At 47.1% G+C, this 21,549-nt stretch overlaps 1 protein-coding gene and 1 long non-coding RNA gene across 4 annotated transcripts; one reads left to right on the top strand and one right to left on the bottom strand.

Annotated features, from left to right (window-relative positions):
- Positions 1–483: 483 nt before the first annotated feature.
- Positions 484–20,988, bottom strand: LOC120699558 (ureide permease 1-like). 3 transcript variants are annotated; one of them, XM_039983569.1, is made up of 12 exons: positions 20,852–20,988; positions 20,198–20,374; positions 19,247–19,360; positions 19,015–19,075; positions 18,858–18,924; positions 2,404–2,678; positions 2,126–2,270; positions 1,885–2,029; positions 1,715–1,764; positions 1,352–1,479; positions 861–1,241; positions 484–743 (listed from the first exon to the last, which is right to left on the bottom strand). In XM_039983569.1, exons 6-12 carry the CDS (start codon positions 2,638–2,640, stop codon positions 588–590), a joined length of 1,242 nt encoding a protein of 413 aa, XP_039839503.1. In that variant the 5' UTR covers positions 2,641–2,678; positions 18,858–18,924; positions 19,015–19,075; positions 19,247–19,360; positions 20,198–20,374; positions 20,852–20,988; the 3' UTR covers positions 484–587. The 3 variants fall into 3 exon arrangements, 2 of the variants coding, with proteins under 2 accessions (XP_039839503.1, XP_039839502.1); XM_039983568.1 differs by having other exon boundaries at positions 19,247–19,282; XR_005685494.1 differs by lacking the exons at positions 484–743; positions 861–1,241; positions 1,352–1,479; ... (2 more) ...; positions 2,126–2,270; positions 2,404–2,678 and having other exon boundaries at positions 18,740–18,924; positions 19,247–19,346.
- Positions 4,853–18,395, top strand: LOC120699559. The gene is made up of 3 exons (XR_005685495.1): positions 4,853–4,919; positions 10,315–10,320; positions 18,267–18,395. It is a non-coding gene; the product is annotated as an uncharacterized LOC120699559 (long non-coding RNA).
- Positions 20,989–21,549: the final 561 nt, after the last annotated feature.

Below are 21,549 nucleotides of genomic sequence, written 5' to 3'. Positions count from 1 at the left end.
TGTTTGTGACAACTTATGTTTATAACAGATTAATTTTTTGTGGCAACTTTATTTTTATGATAATTTATAAATATTTTTTGAAAAACTTTTGTCTTATATGTGTGGCAACTTATATTCAATATGTGTGGCAACTTATGTGTATGAAACCTCCTATTTTTGTGGCAACTTATGTGTATAATATATAGCAACTTGCTACCAGTTCAAAACATCTTCAAAATATATGCAAGTGGGATCTAGTTTTGACCATCTCATCACGTAGAACATAACGGTGCAATCGATATTTCAATCGGAGCTCGTATGAAGGAGATAATATATTTTTTAGAAGAATATTTTATACTAAAAAGGTTGAAAAGGATGCTGAGCTCAGGAGGAAACAAGACATTGATTTGCTAAAATAGTACTGCGAGTACTGCACGTGGAAGGCAAAAACCCAGAAAAATGGTGTCGCGCGCTATGCTCTTGGCACGACGGGTCGCGCTTTAACCTCGTCAAAAATAATTGCTCACAAGGACTTGCGTCGTCCCTCGTATAGTCGCATCATCAGTTGCAGGTTACATTAACTGGACACTTAGCAAAGACATTGGGTGTCAAGATTTCCTACGCCCCGCTGAAGCCATTAGAACTGCAACAGCCACCGCGAACATCGACAGCATGGCCGCCAGCAGCAGGTACGTCTTCCTCGAAGACCTCCGGTACTCCCCGAAGAAGATGACCGCCCAGACCGTGCTGACCAGCGGCAGCGCCTGCTCACACAACACCAAAAGTTGTGCGTACCAATTGGCAACAAGAAACAGAAATCCTGTAGCAGTTACATACAGCTCGTGACCGAAACTCTGAAGAAATTGAACATCGTCGAGTACCTGGACTGCATCAGCAGCAGCGTACCCAGCAGCCTGGCCGCCCATGAACTGGAACCCGTTCCCAAACCCGCAGAGCAGCCGTGCCAGGAGTGCCCAGGGCCTGCCGTTCCAGTCCCCGGCGTAGGCTCCCACGGTGGAGGCCGGCACGCCGGCCATCGGCCGGTACAGGAACCAGAGGTTGAGGCCGAAGCCGAGCGCGAAAGCGGACAGCGAGAAGTGGAAGAAGGCGGTGTAGACGACCAGGTGCGGCGCGCCGCGCCTCAGGGCGTGCCACTGGTCGTTGGTGGCCAGGTTGATCGCCGGGGCGAAGAGGGAGAAGCAGGCGCCGGCGAAGAAGACCAGGCCGAGCCCCAGCAGCTTGTGCTTGTCGGAGCCAAACACCTGCATGCGCCTCACCAAGTGTGTGATCGAGAGACTTGTTGAGAGCTAGCACGCTAGCTGGTGTTGCCTAAGCTTAAATCTTCAGAATGCGATTGCAGATCGAGCGTGACCTTTATCGATCGCTTCTTCTCAACCTGGATAATGAACTCAGCTGTACCAGGTTTTGCTTGGCCAACAGCATCGCAATCGTCGCCACCGCCTCCGTTCTCCGGTTGTTCAGGATCCGGTAACACTATAGCTGGGAAAGAATGATCAGGGTTCCAAAGTTATTTATGGTATGGTACAGCCTAGGATAATCCAACCTCGTCCTGATATATTTTTAGTTCAAAACTGTATAAGATAAGAACCAAGCCCTTTTTTTTATCTGACCTTTAGATTAACCAGGCTAAATTTTAAAGCCTTTTACCCACCGCTAGGTACAAGTACAACTAATCGATTCTTGTTTCATATGAATATGATGTATCTAATACTACCTTTGCCAGCAAAATCGCTGCTCAGTTCGACGACGCCTCTCCTCTCCACCCTGTAGTAGACAAATAATAATAGTTGTGCTCATTGATATTAGTGAGGAGCTCAATGCTGCTCAACAGAATGCAGCATCAAGGGGAGAGCACTCATTTGTTGCAGAAACAGGGTTCCTGACGTGCTTAGCTTCTGCTCGTCATCCTTGGCATTAGAAGAATGGACTGCAGCACCGAGGAAGACTGCGACGAGGAAGCACGCTACGCCGGGGAAGAGGATCTCGGCTCGATTTATACGCCCATCCAGAAAATAGTTCATGGTTGTGCCTGACACATATATGTATGTTCATGATAATTAGACATAACCAGCAATGTTAGTTCATGGTCCATACAGAGAACTGTGCTTAATTGACCGTAAAGTACCTATAACAACAGTCACGCTGGAGCAGATGATGTTGGTCACTGACAAGCCGGCAAACGCCCATGCGTACTGCGATACCAGGTTTCCCAGGCCGAGGGCGAGCCCGCCAGCCATTGCGAATAGCACTGAGGGCCAGTTATCATGAATCTGGTATCACAATACAAGCCAAACTCAGTAATAACTAACTAGTAGAACATTGTACCATAAGCTGCCTTGCATCAGCTTAAGCAGCTGTGTGTAACTGAAGAAGCTTGAAGGGAGAGGGGAAAAAAAAACTTGCCTGGGTGAGCTGGGCGAAGAAGTTTGGCATGCCAGGTCTGGCCTCTCCGGCCTGGCCAAGGGTGACGGCGATGAGGACAGCGGCGCGCAGGTTGGTGACGGAGTAGTCGAGGTACGTGTGCTGGGGAAGCCGGCCTCTGCGCTCCAGGAGAGTCATGATGGCCGGGAAGGTGCCGATGAAGAAGAGGGACACCAGCATCACAGCGATGGCGCCACCCTTGTCCTCGATCACGCGCATCTTGGCAACAGGAGGCTACTTGTGTAGAGAGAGCCTAGCTAGAGAGACAAGGCAGAGAGACTAAGAGAGTAGTGAGCATGGTGGTGATTGAGTGAGGCTCCCACAGGCCACATAGCGTAGTCTATGTATAGAGGAGAGTGGAAAGCACTTTTCCCATCTTGCTCCTCAAATTTGTGTAGGCCACTACTGTATATATGGGACGCAATTAGGGACGAAATGGATCGGATACGATAAGATAAGCTTTATTAATTTAAGACAATTACATCAACAACTCAGGATTATCTGGTGCCAATAATGTGCCACATGTTGGAGCTCCGCCTCGCGCCGCGACGACGGCGAACAGAGCTCCGCCGGGGGGGTCGTCGTCGAGCTCGCACCTCCGGCAATCCCCCGGCCAAACCTTCGCGCGCCGTAGATGCTCTACATCTCCCTCACACTCCCAGACACGATTAGCTCGCGGATTAGGCAACACAGGCAACGAATTTGGGCTGGCGAGTTGGGGAAGATGAACAGTACCACGGAGAGCGATTTGCGCACGAACGCACGGCGCCGGACGCCGCACCTCAATTACTCGCACTTAGAGCTCAACGAGGTTACAACGGGCTTTATAGCCCCGGGCGGACGCGCACTACACCACGCGCTACCCTACTTCGACGGCCGCCATCCGCTAGCTCCGCCACGGCGCCCACGACGCGGTCCGCGCGGCCTCCAGATGCCGCGCACGAGGCGGAGCTTCTAACAGACACAACGACCTCCGACTTGCTCGCTCTGACGAGCTCCCCCTGATCACGACCACCTACGCCCGACGTGATCGCCACACGATCACACGAACACACACGCCACGGCCTCGCGCACGCACGCGAAGGAGCACACCGCCCGCGCGCGCACGCGCGACGCGCGCTCACACCACCAGCTCACGCGCACACGCGCTGGGTTTATCCTAACAATCTCCCCCTAAACCCAGCGCCGCCCACGCCGGTCTTCACGGAAGAGGTTGGCTCGTCGTCGACGTCCGCCGTGGCCGCCACGATCTCCTCCATCGCCGCAGGTCGCCGCCGCTGCGTCGCCCGCAGACGCCTGATCGCCCACACGATCACGTTGACGATCGCCTCACGATCGCCGCTCCACGATCTGGCGCACGCACGTCCAGCCGCACACGATGCCCACGCGCCCGCACGCGCCCGCCATCTTCTTCCTCGTGGTAGCCACGCCTCACGTCGCCGCCGCGGGCCACCGTCTTCTTCCTCAGCGACACACGCCGAGGTTCTTCCATGCCACACGCGCCCAAGACGGTCGCCGCCCGATCGCGCAGAGCACGCATTTGACGGCTGCGCGCACGCACGCGCTAGCCGCGCCCGACGCCCGCACGCACACATGCGCGTGGCGCAACACTTCGACGGCCGCGTGCACGCACACGCTGCCGCACTCGACGCCCACGCGCGCGCACACGCACGTTGCGCCACACGTCGTCGACCACGCGCGCACACGCGTCCAGATGGCCGGCGACCTTCCTTCTTCATCTCCACCGGCGACGCACGCCGTAGACCGCCACCAGCCGCGCCTCGGATGGACCGGCTCTGATACCAATTGTTGGAGCTTCGCCTCGCGCCGCGACGACGGCGAACAGAGCTCCGCCGGGGGGGTCGTCGTCGAGCTCGCACCTCCGGCGATCCCCCGGCCAAACCTTCGCGCGCCGTAGACGCTCTACATCTCCCTCACACTCCCAGACACGATTAGCTCGCGGATTAGGCAACACAGGCAACGAATTTGGGCTGGCGAGTTGGGGAAGATGAACAGTACCACGGAGAGCGATTTGCGCACGAACGCACGGCGCCGGACGCCGCACCTCAATTACTCGCACTTAGAGCTCAACGAGGTTACAACGGGCTTTATAGCCCCGGGCGGACGCGCACTACACCACGCGCTACCCTACTTCGACGGCCGCCATCCGCTAGCTCCGCCACGGCGCCCACGACGCGGTCCGCGCGGCCTCCAGATGCCGCGCACGAGGCGGAGCTTCTAACAGACACAACGACCTCCGACTTGCTCGCTCTGACCACCTACGCCCGACGTGATCGCCACACGATCACACGAACACACACGCCACGGCCTCGCGCACGCACGCGAAGGAGCACACCGCCCGCGCGCGCGCACGCGCGACGCGCGCTCGCACCACCAGCTCGCGCGCACACGCGCTGGGTTTATCCTAACACCACACCAAACTTGCTCGCTGCTTGGCTTTGCGCCGGGCAGCTGATTCTTGGTGCAGCCACTAGGCTGTGGAACATGAAGTGCATCTAGGCCGATAGATGTTAATGATAAGTTTCGGTGATTAATGACAACCGTATGCAATTAATGTGTGTTTTGAAGGAAAAATTAATGATTAATTTAGTCTCATATGAAATGCGAAAAGAGACCCCTCAATTCGGAACAACCATGCGTGCCAAGGACTCAATTCTAAAGGTTAAGGACCTTTCTAGTCTCAAGTGTCATAAGGAGATGAAGAACACTTGATTTAGCTAGGGTTTATAGTTTTTAGTTCTTGACCGTACTATTAAGAGGGGTTCATGAGTTAGTAGCTTGATCAAAATTGAGTTGGCCTTAGAAATCTTGCACACTCACTCAAGAACAGCAAAAGATGGTCAATAGAAGTTAACACAACGCTTGGAAGAAGAAACAATCGAAGTTACATTCGAATCCAAGTCAATTCAGCTAAAAACAAAGAAAAACAGCAGCACCGGTTGAACCGGTGCCCTAGCGTCGGAGCATCCGATGCTTGGCGGAAGGACCGATGCCCTGTCGGTCTATCTTCTTTGGATGCAGAAAAGAATCAAGTCAAAAACTCTATAGCACCGGTTGAACCGACGGTCAAAAGATAAGCACCGGTGTATTGGATGTACCTTGTTCCAGAGAGCATGTTTTGGTGGACTTCAACTTCTCTTCAGCACCGGTTGAACCGACGCTTCAGAATCAAAGCACCGGTGCATTAGACGTCCTATGTTCCAGAGAGCTTGTTTGAGTTAATCAGTGAACCTCTTCAGCACCGGTTGAACCGATGCCCCTATGGAGCATGCACCGGTGCAATGAAGCAAGCCTGAATACTGTGTCAGAACCCCAACGGCTACAATTTGGACACAGAGAGACCGGTTGAACCGACGCCTCAAACCTGACACCCATCGGTTCTTCCGGTGCTCACGGTTTTTCTGCAGTGGACTTCCAACGGCTATGTAACTCTTTCCACTCTATATAAGGGCACCCCATGGCTCATTTCAGTTGCCTTTGACACCCTGAATACTTGAGGCCACCCTTGAGAAGAAGAGAAAGTGCTTTGAGCAAACAAGAGAAGATCTAGCACTTTGTTTGTGCTTCAACCTTGAAGAATCCATCCTTTGCAAGTGTAGCAAGTGTGCTTGAGTTAGGACCAACTGAGTGTAGGTCAAGTGAAGGCTTAGGAGCTTGTTACTCTTGGTGTTTGACGGCACCTAGCCGGTCTTGGTGATCGGGAGGTTCTTGGTGAGCTCTTGGTGTTTGTGGGAGCCCCAAGACAAGAAGATTGTACACGGTATGAAGCTCACCGTTCCGGAGATGGAGAAAGAGCATTCTTAGTGATCACTTGCTCCTTGGTGAAGCAAAGGAGCTATACCCTTGTGTGGGTGCTCCAACATGGATTAGGGGGGAGCGTCAACTCTTCGATACCACGGGAAAAAATCCGGTTGTCTCGTGTCTCTTACTTTTATTTCAAGCAATTAAATCCTTTTGTTGTTACTCTTGTCTTTGATTGCTTGTAGTTTGACTAGGACAACTTGCATGGTAGTGTGATCTTTTGCTTAGGTTTTGATCTTGCTAGTGTGATATCTTTTAAGCAACATGATCATGATAGTGTGTTTACCTACCTAAGGACCTTGTGCTAGCATGCTCTAGTGACTAGGTTTCAAATTTATAGATTGGGCAATACTAGTCTAGGTTAAGGATTAGATAGAAATTTGAAAAAGTCACAATTCACCCCCCCCCTTCTTGGGCCACGATCCTTACAATTGGTATCAAAGCAAGGGCTCTCTTTTTTGGCTTAAAATCCTAGAGCATGGCCGGGGGAAGTGGTGGTCTAGCCAAGCTCGATGGGAGAAACTATGCTTATTGGAAAGCTCGCATGGCGGGTTACCTTGAGGCTATTAATCCCATCGCTTGGGCGGTCACGGAGAAACCTATAGTCGGTCCTTGGAATGAAGACCAAGTTAAATATGGTGCTAGAGCAAAGAATGCTTTATTTGATGCTCTTAGTGAGGAGATGTTTGCTCGTGTTCATAGCAAAAAGACCTCTCATGAAATTTGGGAAGCACTTGAAGCTATCTATGTTGGTTCTAAAAAGCTTCGTGAAGAAAAATATCAAGTACTTAAGGAAAAACTTAATGAATTCAAAATGCTTCCAAATGAGTTGGTTGAACAAATGTTTGCTCGATTGAATGTGCTTATTGAGGACATTAACGCCCTTGAAATTTCTCCTTTGTCTAATAGTGACATCATCCGGAAGATCCTACATTGTCTACACAAGCCCAAGTACAACATCGTCACCTCATTGCTCTATGAGAAGGATCTTGAAATGCTTGAAGTGAGTGATGTTGTTGGGAAGATTCGCTCTCATGAGATGTTCCTCTTGGGAGAAGTTGATCCACCGCAAGACAAGAGAGATCTTGCACTCAAAGCTAAGAGTGATCATAAGTCCAAAAAAAAGAACAAGTGCAAAGTTCCATCACCAAGCTCAAGCGAAGATGAAGCTAATGAAGATTCAAGTGATGAAGATGGTGATGTTGAGCTAGCACTCCTCATGAGGAAGACCTTCAAGATGATGTCAAGGTTGAACAAGAAAGGGTACAACTATGACCCCAAGAAAAACAAGTTTTGTACCCGGAAGAGCAAGGACAATGTCAAGAAAGTTTGTTACAATTGTGGCAAATATGGTCACCTCTCATATGATTGTCTGGAGCCTTCAAAGCTCAACAAGAAACAAGAAGATGGTGACAATCAATACAAGACTTCAAAGAAAAGTTATGAAAAGAAGGACCACAAGAAGAAAGGGTCTTTCACAAGAAAAGAGAAGGTCAAGGCTTTCTTTGGAGAATGGATCACGGATGGTGAATCCTCAAATGATGACTCAAGTGATGAAGAATCCAAGAAAAAGATTGTGGGGATTGCCATGCATGATGATGAAGATGATGGTGATGAGGCACCTCTACCTCCACCACCCATGTGCTTCATGGTAAGAGGTAACTCCAAGGTGAGTGATGATGAAGACTCCTCTAGTGATGAAAGTGAACATTGCTTATCTCCTAATGAAGTGCAAAACATCCTAGAAGAGTACCAACAAGTGATCAAGAAGTACAAATCAAAATGTAAAATTCTTGAAATTGAATATGCCAAGCTTAAGGCCTCAAATAATGAGTTGATTGTTAGGCATAATGAGGTAGTAGAAACTCATGATACAAGCATTGTTCCTAGCAAGCAACTTAAAGAGGAGCATGACAAGCTACTTGTTAAGCATGATGTATTGCATGTTAAATATAAGGAAGTAGTTGTGCTTAACAAGTCACTTCATGCAACAAGAAGCATAAGCTTGATTATGCTAACTTAAATATGAAATATCAAGAACTTGACCTTGCCTTTGATGCTTTGGATGAAGAACTAAAAGAAACTCAAAAGAAAGTCATCAAAGTCAATATAGCTACTTCTTGTGATGATCTTGTGGAGTTGCCTCACCCTATTCCTTGTCATCATGCTTCTCCTTCTTGTTCAAAGACTAACCATAATAGGGAGAAACAACTTGAAGAGGAACTTGAAAGTATGACCAAATGCATGTTCAATGTGACAAGAGGAGAATACTTGCATAAGGAGATTCTCTTCCTCAATGCAAGGCACTTTAGGACAAATGGACTTGGATCATTTCCCAACCCTCCGGAAAATTGTCCCAAGTCGCCGGAGCTCATGGCATGCTTCAACAAGAAAGTTGGCTCATATTGTCAACATTGTCAAGTCACCGGGCATCACACAAGGGAGTGTCCAATTCCTACTCGTCCACCTCCTACCTTGCCTCCTAATTACAAGTCTCAATTCAATGAAAATCATTTCTTGTTAAGTAAGCTTAAAAGTGGCAAGGTTAAGGCAAAGTTTATTGGCACTCAAATTAAGGGAAAGCTACCACGCCAACTATGGGTTCCTAAAGCTTTAGTAACTCATGTCAAAGGACCCAAACTTGCGTGGGTTCCCGAACCTCAAAAGTGATTCATTTTTGTATAGGTGAACTATAAAGCCGGTGGCAAGCATTGGGTGCTTGATAGCGGATGTACACAACACATGACCGGCTATGTAAAGATGTTCACCTCACTAGATGAAGATGTGGGCGATTATGAACATGTCACCTTTGGTGACAACTCAAAAGGAAAAGTGGTAGGTTTGGATAATATAGCCATAACCAAGGATCTTTCTATCTCTAATGTGTTGCTTGTTGAGTCGGTTAGTTTCAATTTGTTATCTATTGCTCAACTTTGTGATTTAGGACTAATATGCACCTTTAGTGATAGTGAGGTTGTAGTGATAAGCAAGGAGGACAAGAGCTTAATATTCAAAGGATTTCGACATGGTAACATTTACCTTGTTGATTTCTCATCAAATGATGCAAGCTTGGCGACATGTCTCTTCTCCAAGAACTCCATGGGTTGGCTTTGGCATCGCCGCATTGCTCATATTGGCATGAGCCAACTCAAGAAGGCCTTCAAACGAGGTATGGTGCTTGGTGTTAAAGATGTTACATTTGACAAAAATAAATTGTGTAGTGCTTGTCAAGCCGGGAAGCAATTTGCATCATCACATCCCATGAAGGCTTATTTGTCAACATCAAGAATTTTGGGGCTACTACACATGGATCTCTTTGGGCCAACCACCTACAAAAGTCTTGGCGGTAATCTCTATTGTCTTGTAATTGTTGATGACTATTCTAGATATACTTGGACTTTCTTTTTAGAGGACAAGAGCAAGACTATGGGGATCTTCAAGATTTTTGTCAAACAAGCTCAAAATGAATTTGAGTCAAGTGTTGTGAAGGTCCGGAGTGACAATGGCACGGAGTTTAGAAACACTCAAGTAGAAGAGCTTTGCAACGACTTGGGGATCAAGTATGAGTTTTCATCAACATACACACCCCAACAAAATGGAGTGGTGGAGAGGAAGAACAAGACATTGATCACCCTTGCAAGAGCAATGTTGGATGACTATGGCATCTCACAAAGATTTTGGGCAGAAGCCATCAACACCGCATGCCATGCATCCAACCGAGTTTATCTTCACCGCTTCTTGGGAAAGACACCCTATGAGCTTCTCATTGGGAGGAAGCCCAACATCTCCTACTTCCGGGTGTTTGGTTGCAAATGCTACATCTTCAAGAAAAGGAAGCACCTAGGCAAGTTTGAAAGTAGATGTGATGTTGGTTTTCTTATTGGTTATTCATCAAACTCCAAAGCATATCGAGTATTCAATAGTGCTACAAGCAAGATTGAAGAAACTTGTGATGTGGAGTTTGACGAGACTAATGGCGCCCAAGGGGAAGTTTTCTCTTGTGATGATGTAGGTGATGAACCACTTCGAGAAGTCATGAAGAACATCGCTATTGGGCAAGTCAAGCCAAAGGAGGAGGTAGAAGAGCTACAAGCCTCATCCACTCAAGTTAAAGTCACTTCCAAGGATGACTCAAAGAATGAAGACAAGTCTACATCATCACATCACCATGATGAGTCATCCGATGAAGAAGATGATGCCTCACCTCCTTTTCATGATGTCCAAGATGAACAAATGGTTGAAGAGCAACTTCCATTTGATGACACGCACATCACAAGTGAACAAGCCCAAGCTCAAGATGAAGATGACGAATCACTAGAAGAATCAACGTCTCAAGCACAAGAGTGGCATACAAGAACTTCAAGGAATCATCCCATTGACTTGGTCATGGGTAATCCCTCCGGTGGAGTAAGAGCTCGTAGACATCAATATGCCTCCTTTTGTGAACATTACTCTTTTGTTTCTTACTTGGAACCCACAAATATAGATGAAGCTCTTGAGGACCCGGATTGGGTGATGGCCATGCAAGAAGAGCTCAACAACTTTACCCGCAATGAAGTTTGGGTTCTTGAAGAACGTCCTCAAGAGAAGAATATCATTGGTACTAAGTGGGTCTTCCGCAACAAACAAGATGAGCATGGTGTAGTGATTCGCAACAAGGCAAGACTTGTGGCAAAGGGCTTTGCACAAGTTGAAGGATTGGACTTTGGTGAAACTTTTGCCCCCGTTGCAAGACTTGAAGCCATCCGTATCCTTTTAGCGTACGCTTCACATCATAACATGAAACTCTTTCAAATGGATGTGAAGAGTGCGTTCTTAAATGGCTTTATTAATGAGTTGGTGTTTGTTGAATAACCTCCCGGGTTTGAAGACCCTAGATATCCTAACCATGTTTATAGGTTGCACAAGGCGCTCTACGGGCTCAAGCAAGCGCCAAGGGCTTGGTATGAACGCCTTCGTGACTTTCTTCTTAACAAGGGCTTCAAGATCGGGAGGGTGGATACAACTCTATTCACAAGAATCATCAATGAAGAGCTATTCGTATGTCAAATTTATGTTGATGATATCATTTTTGGTTCAACTAACCCCACTCTTTGCAAAGAATTTGGAGAAATGATGGCTAGGGAATTTGAGATGTCCATGATCGGTGAGCTCAATTTCTTCCTTGGATTTCAAATCAAGCAATTGAAGGAAGGGACTTTCATCCATCAAGAAAAGTATACAAAGGATATTCTCAAGAAATTCAAGATGGATGATTGAAAGCCGATCAAGACTCCAATGCCAACTAATGGACATCTAGGCTTGGATGAGGGAGGTAAATCGGTTGACCAAACTCTCTATCGTTCTATGATTGGGTCGCTTCTTTACCTAACCGCATCTAGGCCTGATATCATGTTTAGCGTATGCATGTGTGCTCGTTTTCAAGCTAATCCTAAGGAATCACACATTAGTGCGGTTAAGAGGATCCTTAGATATCTCAAGCATACGCCTAGCATAGGCTTGTGGTACCCCAAAGGCACTAGTTTTACACTCTTGGGATACTCGGATTCGGACTTTGCCGGATGTCGTGTGGATCGCAAGAGTACATCGGGTGGGTGCCACTTGCTAGGGTGTTCCTTAGTCTCTTGGTCGTCAAAGAAACAAAAATCCGTGGCCTTGTCAACCGCGGAGGCGGAATATATTGCCGCCGGGGCTTGTTGTGCTCAAATCCTCTACATGAAGCAAAGCCTCTTGGACTATGGTGTAGTATTAGATAGGATCCCACTCCTTTGTGATAACGAGAATGCCATTAAAATTGCTAATAACCCGGTTCAACACTCTTGTATCAAGCACATAGATATTCGCCATCACTTTCTAAGAGATCATGTGGCAAGGAATGATATACTACTTTGTGGTGTTCGTTCCGAAGATCAATTGGCGGATATCTTCACCAAACCTCTAGATGAGAGCACCTTTTGTAGGTTGCGAAGTGAGCTTAACGTTTTAGATGCTTCTAACGTCATATAAATGCCTTGTCATATAGATGCATTTCATATGTACATGTGCTAGGGGCTTGTCTAACCTTGTCAAGATAGTGATGAACATGGGTCTTGCATGAGCCGGTGGTCTTGGTTTTGCTCATGGCATGAAGAATGGTTCATCATGAAGAAGCTTGCCGAGGTTTCAAACTTGACAAGATAGATTTAAATTTTTGCAATGCATGTGCTTGTCATATAGAATGCATCCATGTTTAATTTCTAGCTTTGCATTGGCATTGCATCACGTTAGTAGCATCACAAGGGAACAAATCACACTTCGAGAAAGATATTCATGCTAAATATGATATATCATCTCCACAAGAGTGATACGATCAATGTTGCGCTTTCATGCCTATTTGAGTCACGTCCTATCGAACTTAAAGTTTCTATCTCTAAGTTCATAGGCAAAGTGGCTCATACATTTGGTTTTTGTGTTTAAACCTCTCTTGGATCTTAATTTGCCTATGTTTATGTAAAAGCTTGCGAGCACTTAGTATGAGTGTTTGAGGGGTGAGGTTGTCTCTCGAAAATGGTCCAAATTGAGTGTTTATGGCTTTGGTTTTGAAAATTTGGATCAGAAGTAGAGTTTGTAGTTCAGCAGAAATTTTCCTTAACCACCGGTTAAACTGACGCCTGGTTTTTCATTGCATCGGTTCAACCGGTGCTTAAAGTCTTCGTAGCTCGGTCTCTGCATCGCCTCTGGAACAACCTCCAACCGTTACACCGATGGCCACCGGTGCATCCGATGGTTGGCAGATGAACCGACGCCTCAGCATCGGTTCAACCGGTGCTACTGCGTGGAGTTTTGGCCTTTGCAGCGTCTCTGGTCCTTACTCTTGCCGTTGCACCGACGCCCGTCGGATGTTCCGATGCCTCAGTGCCGGTTCTTCCGGTGCCCCTGTTGACCTCGTTTTCTTCTCAAATAGATCTGGTCAAAGTTACACCGGTGGATATGCCGATGCTCTTATCTCCGAACCATCGGACCTTCCGGAGCTTAGGGTTGGCGGGCCCGCTCGTTCTGTTTTCACTTAACCCTTCCGCGGGCCCCACGCGTCAGTTTCACACGTTCTTTCTTCCTCCTCGCAAAAGCGCCGCCCTTGCACCCGCGCCCGTACGCCGCTCGCCGCCGCCACTCCTGCGCCGCCCCTCCGCCGCCGCTCACGCGCCGCCTGCTCGCCACTCCTAGCCGCCGGCGCTGCCAATTCCCTGCGCCGCCCGCACGCCGCGTTCGCGCCACACCCGCGCCGCTCCTGCAACAACCGCGCGCCGCCGCCAGCAAGGTCCAGCGCCGCCGCCTGCAGCACTAGCACGCCATTCTCCATGCCGTGCACCTCCATCCTCCTCTGGATCTCCTAGAGCACAGGAAACCAAGTTCATCGTGCCCCTCCCGTCTTGTGCTCATCTGCACTCAAGTTGTTCGACAGATTGTCCCCAAGACAATTTGTGTCGATTTTGTCGATTCTTCCTCGCTTAATCCATTAGGGTATGAACTGCTCCTCCTAGAATGTGGTGTATCTTCTTTTTCTTATTCTTTACACACATGTTCTCACATATCACTTACCTTGCACAAATCACACTCTTGCTCTCCACTACGAAATCTCGTTTAGTATGTTTTATCGACAGCTATCCACTAGAATTCACGTCATAGGCTCAAATCAAAATCCTTGTGTTTGCCTCTCTATGACAGATGGCTGGTGACAAGAAGGGTAAGGGTAAGATGGTTGTGCAGAAGAAGAAGAAGCGCACCCATGAGGACCGCGAGCGAGAGCAAGCTGAGGCAGTTGCAGACGCAGCAGACAGGCAGGGATCACTTCGGATTAGGGATCCACAGGCTCAGGGGGAGCCACAGCAGCAGTTACATCGCTCAGGACGTACTCAGACAGCTCAGATCTCACCTAAGTCCCGCTCTCGTCCACGGACTCGAGGTGGTGGTACTCAGAGGGGAGCAGGTCATGCACAGCAGCAGCACACCAGCAGTGGCACTCAGGCAGGAGGTCAGGACAGTGGTGAGGAACTGCCCGAGGTTGAGTTATTTGATCTCATGGGTATTCCAGGACCTAGGGTTAAGAGACTGAGATATGTCACCCCGGAGCAGTGGTTTCCCGAGCAGAGAGACATTGGAGTTGATCGTCGCTTTCACATTCTGCTCCAGGAGTCTTTTTACCACACCTACTGCCAGTTGGATATCAAGATCAGTGAGCACAAGTTGCTCCACTGGGTGGCTATGCGTGTAGCAGCAGGTGGGACTCCAGTGCTTCCTGTCTTCGAGAGGTATGATGGATTGCCTGCTCTACTCAGTGAGAGGTCCAGATACATTCGAGAGTGGGTTCGAGTTTTCTACGCCACTCTGTTTATTGAGGAGGACCGGCAGTTTATTGACTTCATGTTCCAGGAGAGGCACTATCGTTTGACCCGAGCTCGACTGGCTATCCTGCTTGGAGTTCAGATTGCTGAGGAGCCACACTTCGTGCACTATCAGGCTTATGGCAGCACGGTGCCTCCTCGATGTCCTCATGAGTCTCACGTCCCATCTGACGAAGAGATTAGTGTTCTCTTTCAGCAGCCCTTCCTGCCTGGCACACCGAGGACTCCGGACAGGCTAACTCCCGTGGCACACTCTATCCATCTTACTTTGAGGAAGAGTCTGCTGTTCCGGATTGGATACAACGAGGGGATTACAGCTCTGCAGCAGTGGCTCTTATTGTATATCATGACAGGTCGTGACTTTGACCTAGTCGACTTCTTCATCTGCGAGCTAGAGGACGTGATTCTGGATGGGATGACAGTTCACCGTCGCCATCCTTTTGCTCATTGGATCTGCTGGATTCTTGCTCAGCTCAGTCAGAATAAGCATATGGATGAGCTGGAGCAGTCGAGGACACACTTCAGTTTTTACTCACCTGCTACTCCTCGAGACGGTCGTCGTGGCTCGAGAGGCCAGCGCCGAGCACAGCGAGTTCTGGATGAGCGTATCTTGGCTGAGGGTAGAGTTGCAGGCGATCCGACAGCAGCCGAGGACGCTTCACTAGCAGCAGCAGAGGCCCAGCTCCCACACTACCTGGTCACAGACTCAGAGGACTCAGAGGATGACGAGGATTTCATTCCCACTGTTACTGTTCCTCGAGGTGCTCATGACGATGAGGCAGGATCCTCCGGTGCAGCACGAGCCCCTGCTCCTCCAGTTACCACTGCACAGGTCACACAGCCAGACTCTCTTGCAGCTATACTTACTCGGCTCTCTGACCAGCAGGACCGGTTTGCTGCAGCTCAGCTGAGTATGCAAGCCGAGCAGGCTCGCCAGCAGGAGGCCCAGACATTAGTGCTTGAGGGGATTCGACAACAGCAGGAGTCCATGAGGCTACAGCTACAACAGCAGTCCCAGATTCAGCAGCAGATGTTCACATTCTTCTCGGGATGCTTCGGTCAGCTATACCGTCACACTGGACTGCCTGAACCTCAGCTCCCCACACCCCAGCAGCTCCAGTTTGACCCCACAGCTCCTGCTCCACCCGTTGGCGGCTTTGTGCAGACACCCTTGTCATCCTTTCCGATGTCACCACTTCTTCAGACCGGGTTGTTTGCCAGACCTGTTCCTACTGCTTCTCCGGCTCATGCTCCACAGCCTAGTATTTAGACCGCCGAGCAGCGTGCAGAGTTCCTCAGACAGTAGCAGGTTCTGCATCAGCTACAGCACCCTTCAGCTCAGTCACTCACGTTCGACTCACCTTCTCAGCCTGAGGTGCTCCGTCCGTCCGTCGTGCGCCCTACTCAGCCAGACCTGACTCCCGTAACGTCTGCTCCTCCGACGGACTCCACGGTCATCGCTGAGCCAGCTTTTACCGCTACTCCAACTACTTCTGCTGCTCCAACGACTCCGGTCGAGCAGAAGTCCTCTTCGGTCGACGACGACTGGACGGACGACGACGCCGACGACTCCGCCGCTCAGTTTTCCACCGGACCCAGCCGGAAGACCCCGCCTTCTCCAGCTCAGGATTAGATCACCTTTCTTTTTGGTGCTTTGTTGCCAAAGGGGGAGATAGATAGGGGGAGTAGAGATAGGGGGAGCTTGGTGGTTTGTGGCATGATTGGATCTTCATGGATTTTGTGTATGGACATGTTTTTTGGATATTGTGTATGCTCTGTGTTGACATGTCCCTACATGTGCTTTTTTTCAAGTAATGCATGCTTGTTTATCGCTTTCAATTTCATATCTTGTGTATCTCTACTTTGTGTTGTCATCAATCACCAAAAAGGAGGAGATTGAAGTGCATCTAGGCCGATAGATGTTAATGGTAAGTTTCGGTGATTAATGACAACCGTATGCGACTAACATGTGTTTTGAAGGAAAAATTAATGATTAATTTAGTCTCATATGAAATGCGAAAAGAGACCCCTCAATTCGGAACAACCATGCGTGCCGAGGACTCAATTCTAAAGGTTAAGGACCTTTCTAGTCTCAAGTGTCACAAGGAGATGAAGGACACTTGATTTAGCTAGGGTTTATAGTTTTTAGTTCTTGACCGTACTATTAAGAGGGGTTCATGAGTTAGTAGCTTGATCAAAATTGAGTTGGCTTTAGAAATCTTGCACACTCACTCAAGAACAGCAAAAGATGGTCAATAGACGTTAACACAACGCTTGGAAGAAGAAACAATCGAAGTTACATTCGAATCCAAGTCAATTCAGCTGAAAACAAAGAAAAACAGCAGCACCGGTTGAACCGGTGCCCTAGCGTCGGAGCATCCGATGCTTGGCGGAAGGACCGATGCCCTGTCGGTCTATCTTCTCTAGATGCAGAAAGGAATCAAGTCAAAAACTCTATAGCACCGGTTGAACCGACGGTCAAAAGATAAGCACCGGTGCATTGGATGTACCTTGTTCCAGAGAGCATGTTTTGGTGGACTTCAACTTCTCTTCAGCACCGGTTGAGCCGACGCTTCAGAATCAAAGCACCGGTGCATTAGACGTCCTATGTTCCAAAGAGCTTGTTTGAGTTGATCAGTGAACCTCTTCAGCACCGGTTGAACCGATGCCCCTATGGAGCATGCACCGGTGCAATGAAGCAAGCCTAAATACTGTGTCAGAACCCCAACGGCTACAATTTGGACACAAAGAGACCGGTTGAACCGACGCCTCAAACCTGACACCCATCGGTTCTTCCAGTGCTCACGGTTTTTCTGCAGTGGACTTCCAACGGCTATATAACTCTTTCCACTCTATATAAGGGCACCCCATGGCTCATTTCAGTTGCCTTTGACACCCTGAATACTTGAGGCCACCCTTGAGAAGAAGAGAAAGTGCTTTGAGCAAACAAGAGAAGATCTAGCACTTTGTTTGTGCTTCAACCTTGAAGAATCCATCCTTTGCAAGTGTAGCAAGTGTGCTTGAGCTAGGACCAACTAAGTGTAGGTCAAGTGAAGGCTTAGGAGCTTGTTACTCTTGGTGTTTGACGGCACCTAGCCGGTCTTGGTGATCGGGAGGTTCTTGGTGAGCTCTTGGTGTTTGTGGGAGCCCCAAGACAAGAAGATTGTACACGGTGTGAAGCTCGCCGTTCCGGAGATGGAGAAAGAGCATTCTTAGTGATCACTTGCTCCTTGGTGAAGCAAGGGAGCTATACCCTTGTATGGGCGCTCCAACGTGGATTAGGGGGAGCGTCAACTCCTCGATACCACGGGAAAAAATCCGGTTGTCTCATGTCTCTTACTTTTATTTCAAGCAATTAAATCCTTTTGTTGTTACTCTTGTCTTTGATATCTTGTAGTTTGACTAGGACAACTTGCTTGGTAGTGTGATCTTTTGCTTAGGTTTTGATCTTGCTAGTGTGATATCTTTTAAGCAACATGATCATGATAGTGTGTTTACCTACCTAAGGACCTTGTGCTAGCATGCTCTAGTGACTAGGTTTCAAATTTATAGATTGGGCAATACTATTCTAGGTTAAGGACTAGATAGAAATTTGAAAAAGTCCCAATTCAACCCCCTTCTTGGGCCACAATCCTTACAGAGCACACTCAACTCCCAACCATTTCCGGCCTGCACCATGTCTCGGAAGTCGGAATAGAAGAGAAAGAAACTATGCTGTTGACTTAATTATGTGATTGCATTGATTGAATATAAGAATGATCTGCATTGATCAGTTTCAGACTTTGAGATCCAGATCGCTGCACAGATGCCCATTGAAAGTGATCGGGTGCTCTGGCCTAAAAGGGGAGGGGTGAATTAGGCAATTTAAAATTTTAACCTATGGCTCCAACTAATTTGCACATAAAATTAAACTATTGCATACTATCTAGATGTGCAACTACGGTTCTTCTAGTGTGAAACCCTCGTCCCAAAAGAGTTTTGCAATCTAGAGTCAATCGTAGCAAGATACTACACTAAGAAAGTAAAGACACTCAAGTTGCAATATGAAATACGGAAGCTTAAATAGGAGAGACGAGTACTTTGCGCGTGCCTTGGCGCGCCTAGCCATCATTAGATTAAGGTAGGACGAAATTAATATATATAAATGTAGCATTAGCGTGGTATGTCTATATATTAGTAGGCATATATAATATTACAATTATTTCTCATGTGCAATACACAGCTATATCTTACTGCCTATTATATCTTCCGGCACAGGTAGTGCTGAATGTAAAGTCTTTGGAATGGTTGTCCTACTGATCTGCAATCATTGCAATTTAACTCGAATTAGTGATAACTTGATGTCAATTGCAAGGTATCAAGGTAGGAGCAGATGATGGCATATGGCAACCTTTTTCCAATTTAGCTTAGTGCTCTAAGCATTGGAATGGTTTTGCTTTGGTCTTGTTTTCCTAGACAAAACCAGGCATTATATATTCAGATTAGATGGTATACTAAACTGAACTTATACACAATAGCACATACTAATATGAAAATTTCTCAGAATAGAAAGTAATCAAGAGCAGCTAACATTGTTAGCAGATATCATGGATAAATAAAAGCAAGAAGGAAGAGAAGCTTACCAAAATGCAGAGCTTTTAGCTGGAACCATTTTTTCCCTGAAACATCAGTGGCAAGGTGATTAGTCTATGAGCTCGCGTAAATATGCACACTAATTTTACTCTGCAGACAACAAACTATAATGGTCATCAAGGATTTAAGTAAATTGAACACACAAACAGGAACAAATTTTATATGGAAATTTCTCAAACAAAAAGTAATAAAATAACGGTCTGAATTCTATTTGGCACAGTGAGAACTGCAAGGATGTCATTGTCTTAGAGCAGCGCGCGTACTATGCCTTCCTATTTTATTTGGCATTATCAATTAGTTTGCATTGGTCAGTTTAGGTTGAATAAAGGTTGCTGCTGAATATGTACTATCAATTTTAAAAAAAAGCTGCCATTGTACATGGAAGCATATTTTGCGAAATCTTTAGCTGGGTATTATCAACATATAAGTCACTTGAATTCTTTGGATGAAACATAGTTACTATTTTTAAATCTGAGTGTTTATCAGTAAATCAGGCATTTGGAGCATCCATATGTTCGGTTTCTAGATTTGGAGGAAGCAGGTAGTTGTAAGAGATTCAAGCATACTGCTGCACCCATATTGGGAAAAAAAAGGTGTTCTGATTCTAGCAAGAAAAAACAGAAAGCATGGGTTGGAGCTAAACCATAGTAACTGGATAGCAGCTGTAATTGGGGACATCAATAGAATGTGAACCACAGTAACTATAATCGAACATAACAGTATTTGTTTTGGGGGGCTATGTATTTGGCTGATGGAAAGGTTGATTCTGGAATTTAGATGGCAAATTAACATGTGCCAAACTACTTTGCAAAATATTCTGGGCAACACTTAAATCATTAGTCCATTTATGGAACCAAATTAGTCAATAACTACACATCAATCATTATATAGATGAGGCAAAAAAAATGATCCATCTAAGAATGCAGTAGAGGTTCACTTACATGGCTTTTTCCTTGTTGCTGTGAAGTTAATTCTGATCAAAGGATGTAGCATAGAACCAGATGGGTAAACAGTTTGCTCCAAACTTAGAACCTAAGAGTCTGTATCAATGCTTGCTCCCTGCTTGTCCTTGCTGGCCTGTAGCAGCAGAAATGATAGCCAAGGGTGATCCTGCAATACTGCAACTTGTAGCTTAGTCACAAAAGGTATGTTGAAGGACCATGTACTAAATTGATTACTCTCTAAGCACATGAAAATCTAACATAATAGCCAATGAAAATTGCAGGTCTTACATCCACAGGGTCAAGAATTTGATTCTTGATCTGCTAAGATACTGCACACCTCGAGCACAACTTCATGTATTTCACCCTATCAGCCAGTCTCACTGACACCCCTAGCTTTTTTATAGATAAAGCACTTTAAAATGAGCACCCAGTTTATGTGTACAAATTATAATATCTAAAAATGTGATTCCACTAAAAGCCGATACTGGAAAGTAACTGACAAATTAGCATGTGCTAACTGTTTGCAAAATATGTTGGGCAGCACTTAGATTATTGGTCCATCTTGGGAACCAAAATAGTAAATAACTCCACATCAACTATTATAGATGTGAAAAAAAAAACCAATCCATCTAAGAATGCAGTTTCACTTACACATAGCTTTCTCCTACTGGTGTTTCTGATCAAACGTTCAATTCAATGGCTTCTTCCTGTAACTGAAACTGAACATCAGAAGATGCATGGCGCGGAACTCCTAGGCTGCGACGGGGATGCTGCTGCTCCATCACTACTAGAAAACAAACCTTAGGTCCACCCAAAAGTACCAGTACAGAGATGAACCGGTACCTTAGGGTGGATGGAATCTATGAATGAGCCTTATGTACCGGTTACTATTACCAACCGGTACCTAAGGCTGTCTATAGGTACCGGGTGGTAACTTTTATATTAGTAACGGGTGGTACCACCAACAGGTACCTACCGGTTGGTGGTACCTAAGGCTCTCTATAGTTCAAAAGGAAAATATCTCCTTCTCAATCAGAACTGCTGCGTAGGTGAGATGGTAAAGTAGCAACGCGTGAGGCTAGAGGTCGCGGGTTCAAATCACAACCAAAGGATATTTTGTGTGAATATTTTAGCCATAGGTACCGGTTGTTTTACCCGGTACCAAAGGCTCGAGCCTTTGGTACCGCTTTCGGGGTACCGGTTCAAGAAACCGGTACCAAAGGGCACTTTCAACCGGTACCCAAGGGCATTTTTCTAGTAGTGCATCGAGGACTACGGCAACCACAATGGGCGGCCACGGCTCAGCTGCATCGGGCCGGCGGCGGCGAGGGAGGCAAGCGGGGGCAGGC

Source organism: Panicum virgatum, chromosome 3K, assembly GCF_016808335.1.
Source record: "Panicum virgatum strain AP13 chromosome 3K, P.virgatum_v5, whole genome shotgun sequence".
NCBI classification, from domain to species: domain Eukaryota; kingdom Viridiplantae; phylum Streptophyta; class Magnoliopsida; order Poales; family Poaceae; genus Panicum; species Panicum virgatum.
The sequence above is the reverse complement of the archived record's forward strand: the minus strand, read 5'-3'. Positions and strand labels throughout refer to the sequence as shown.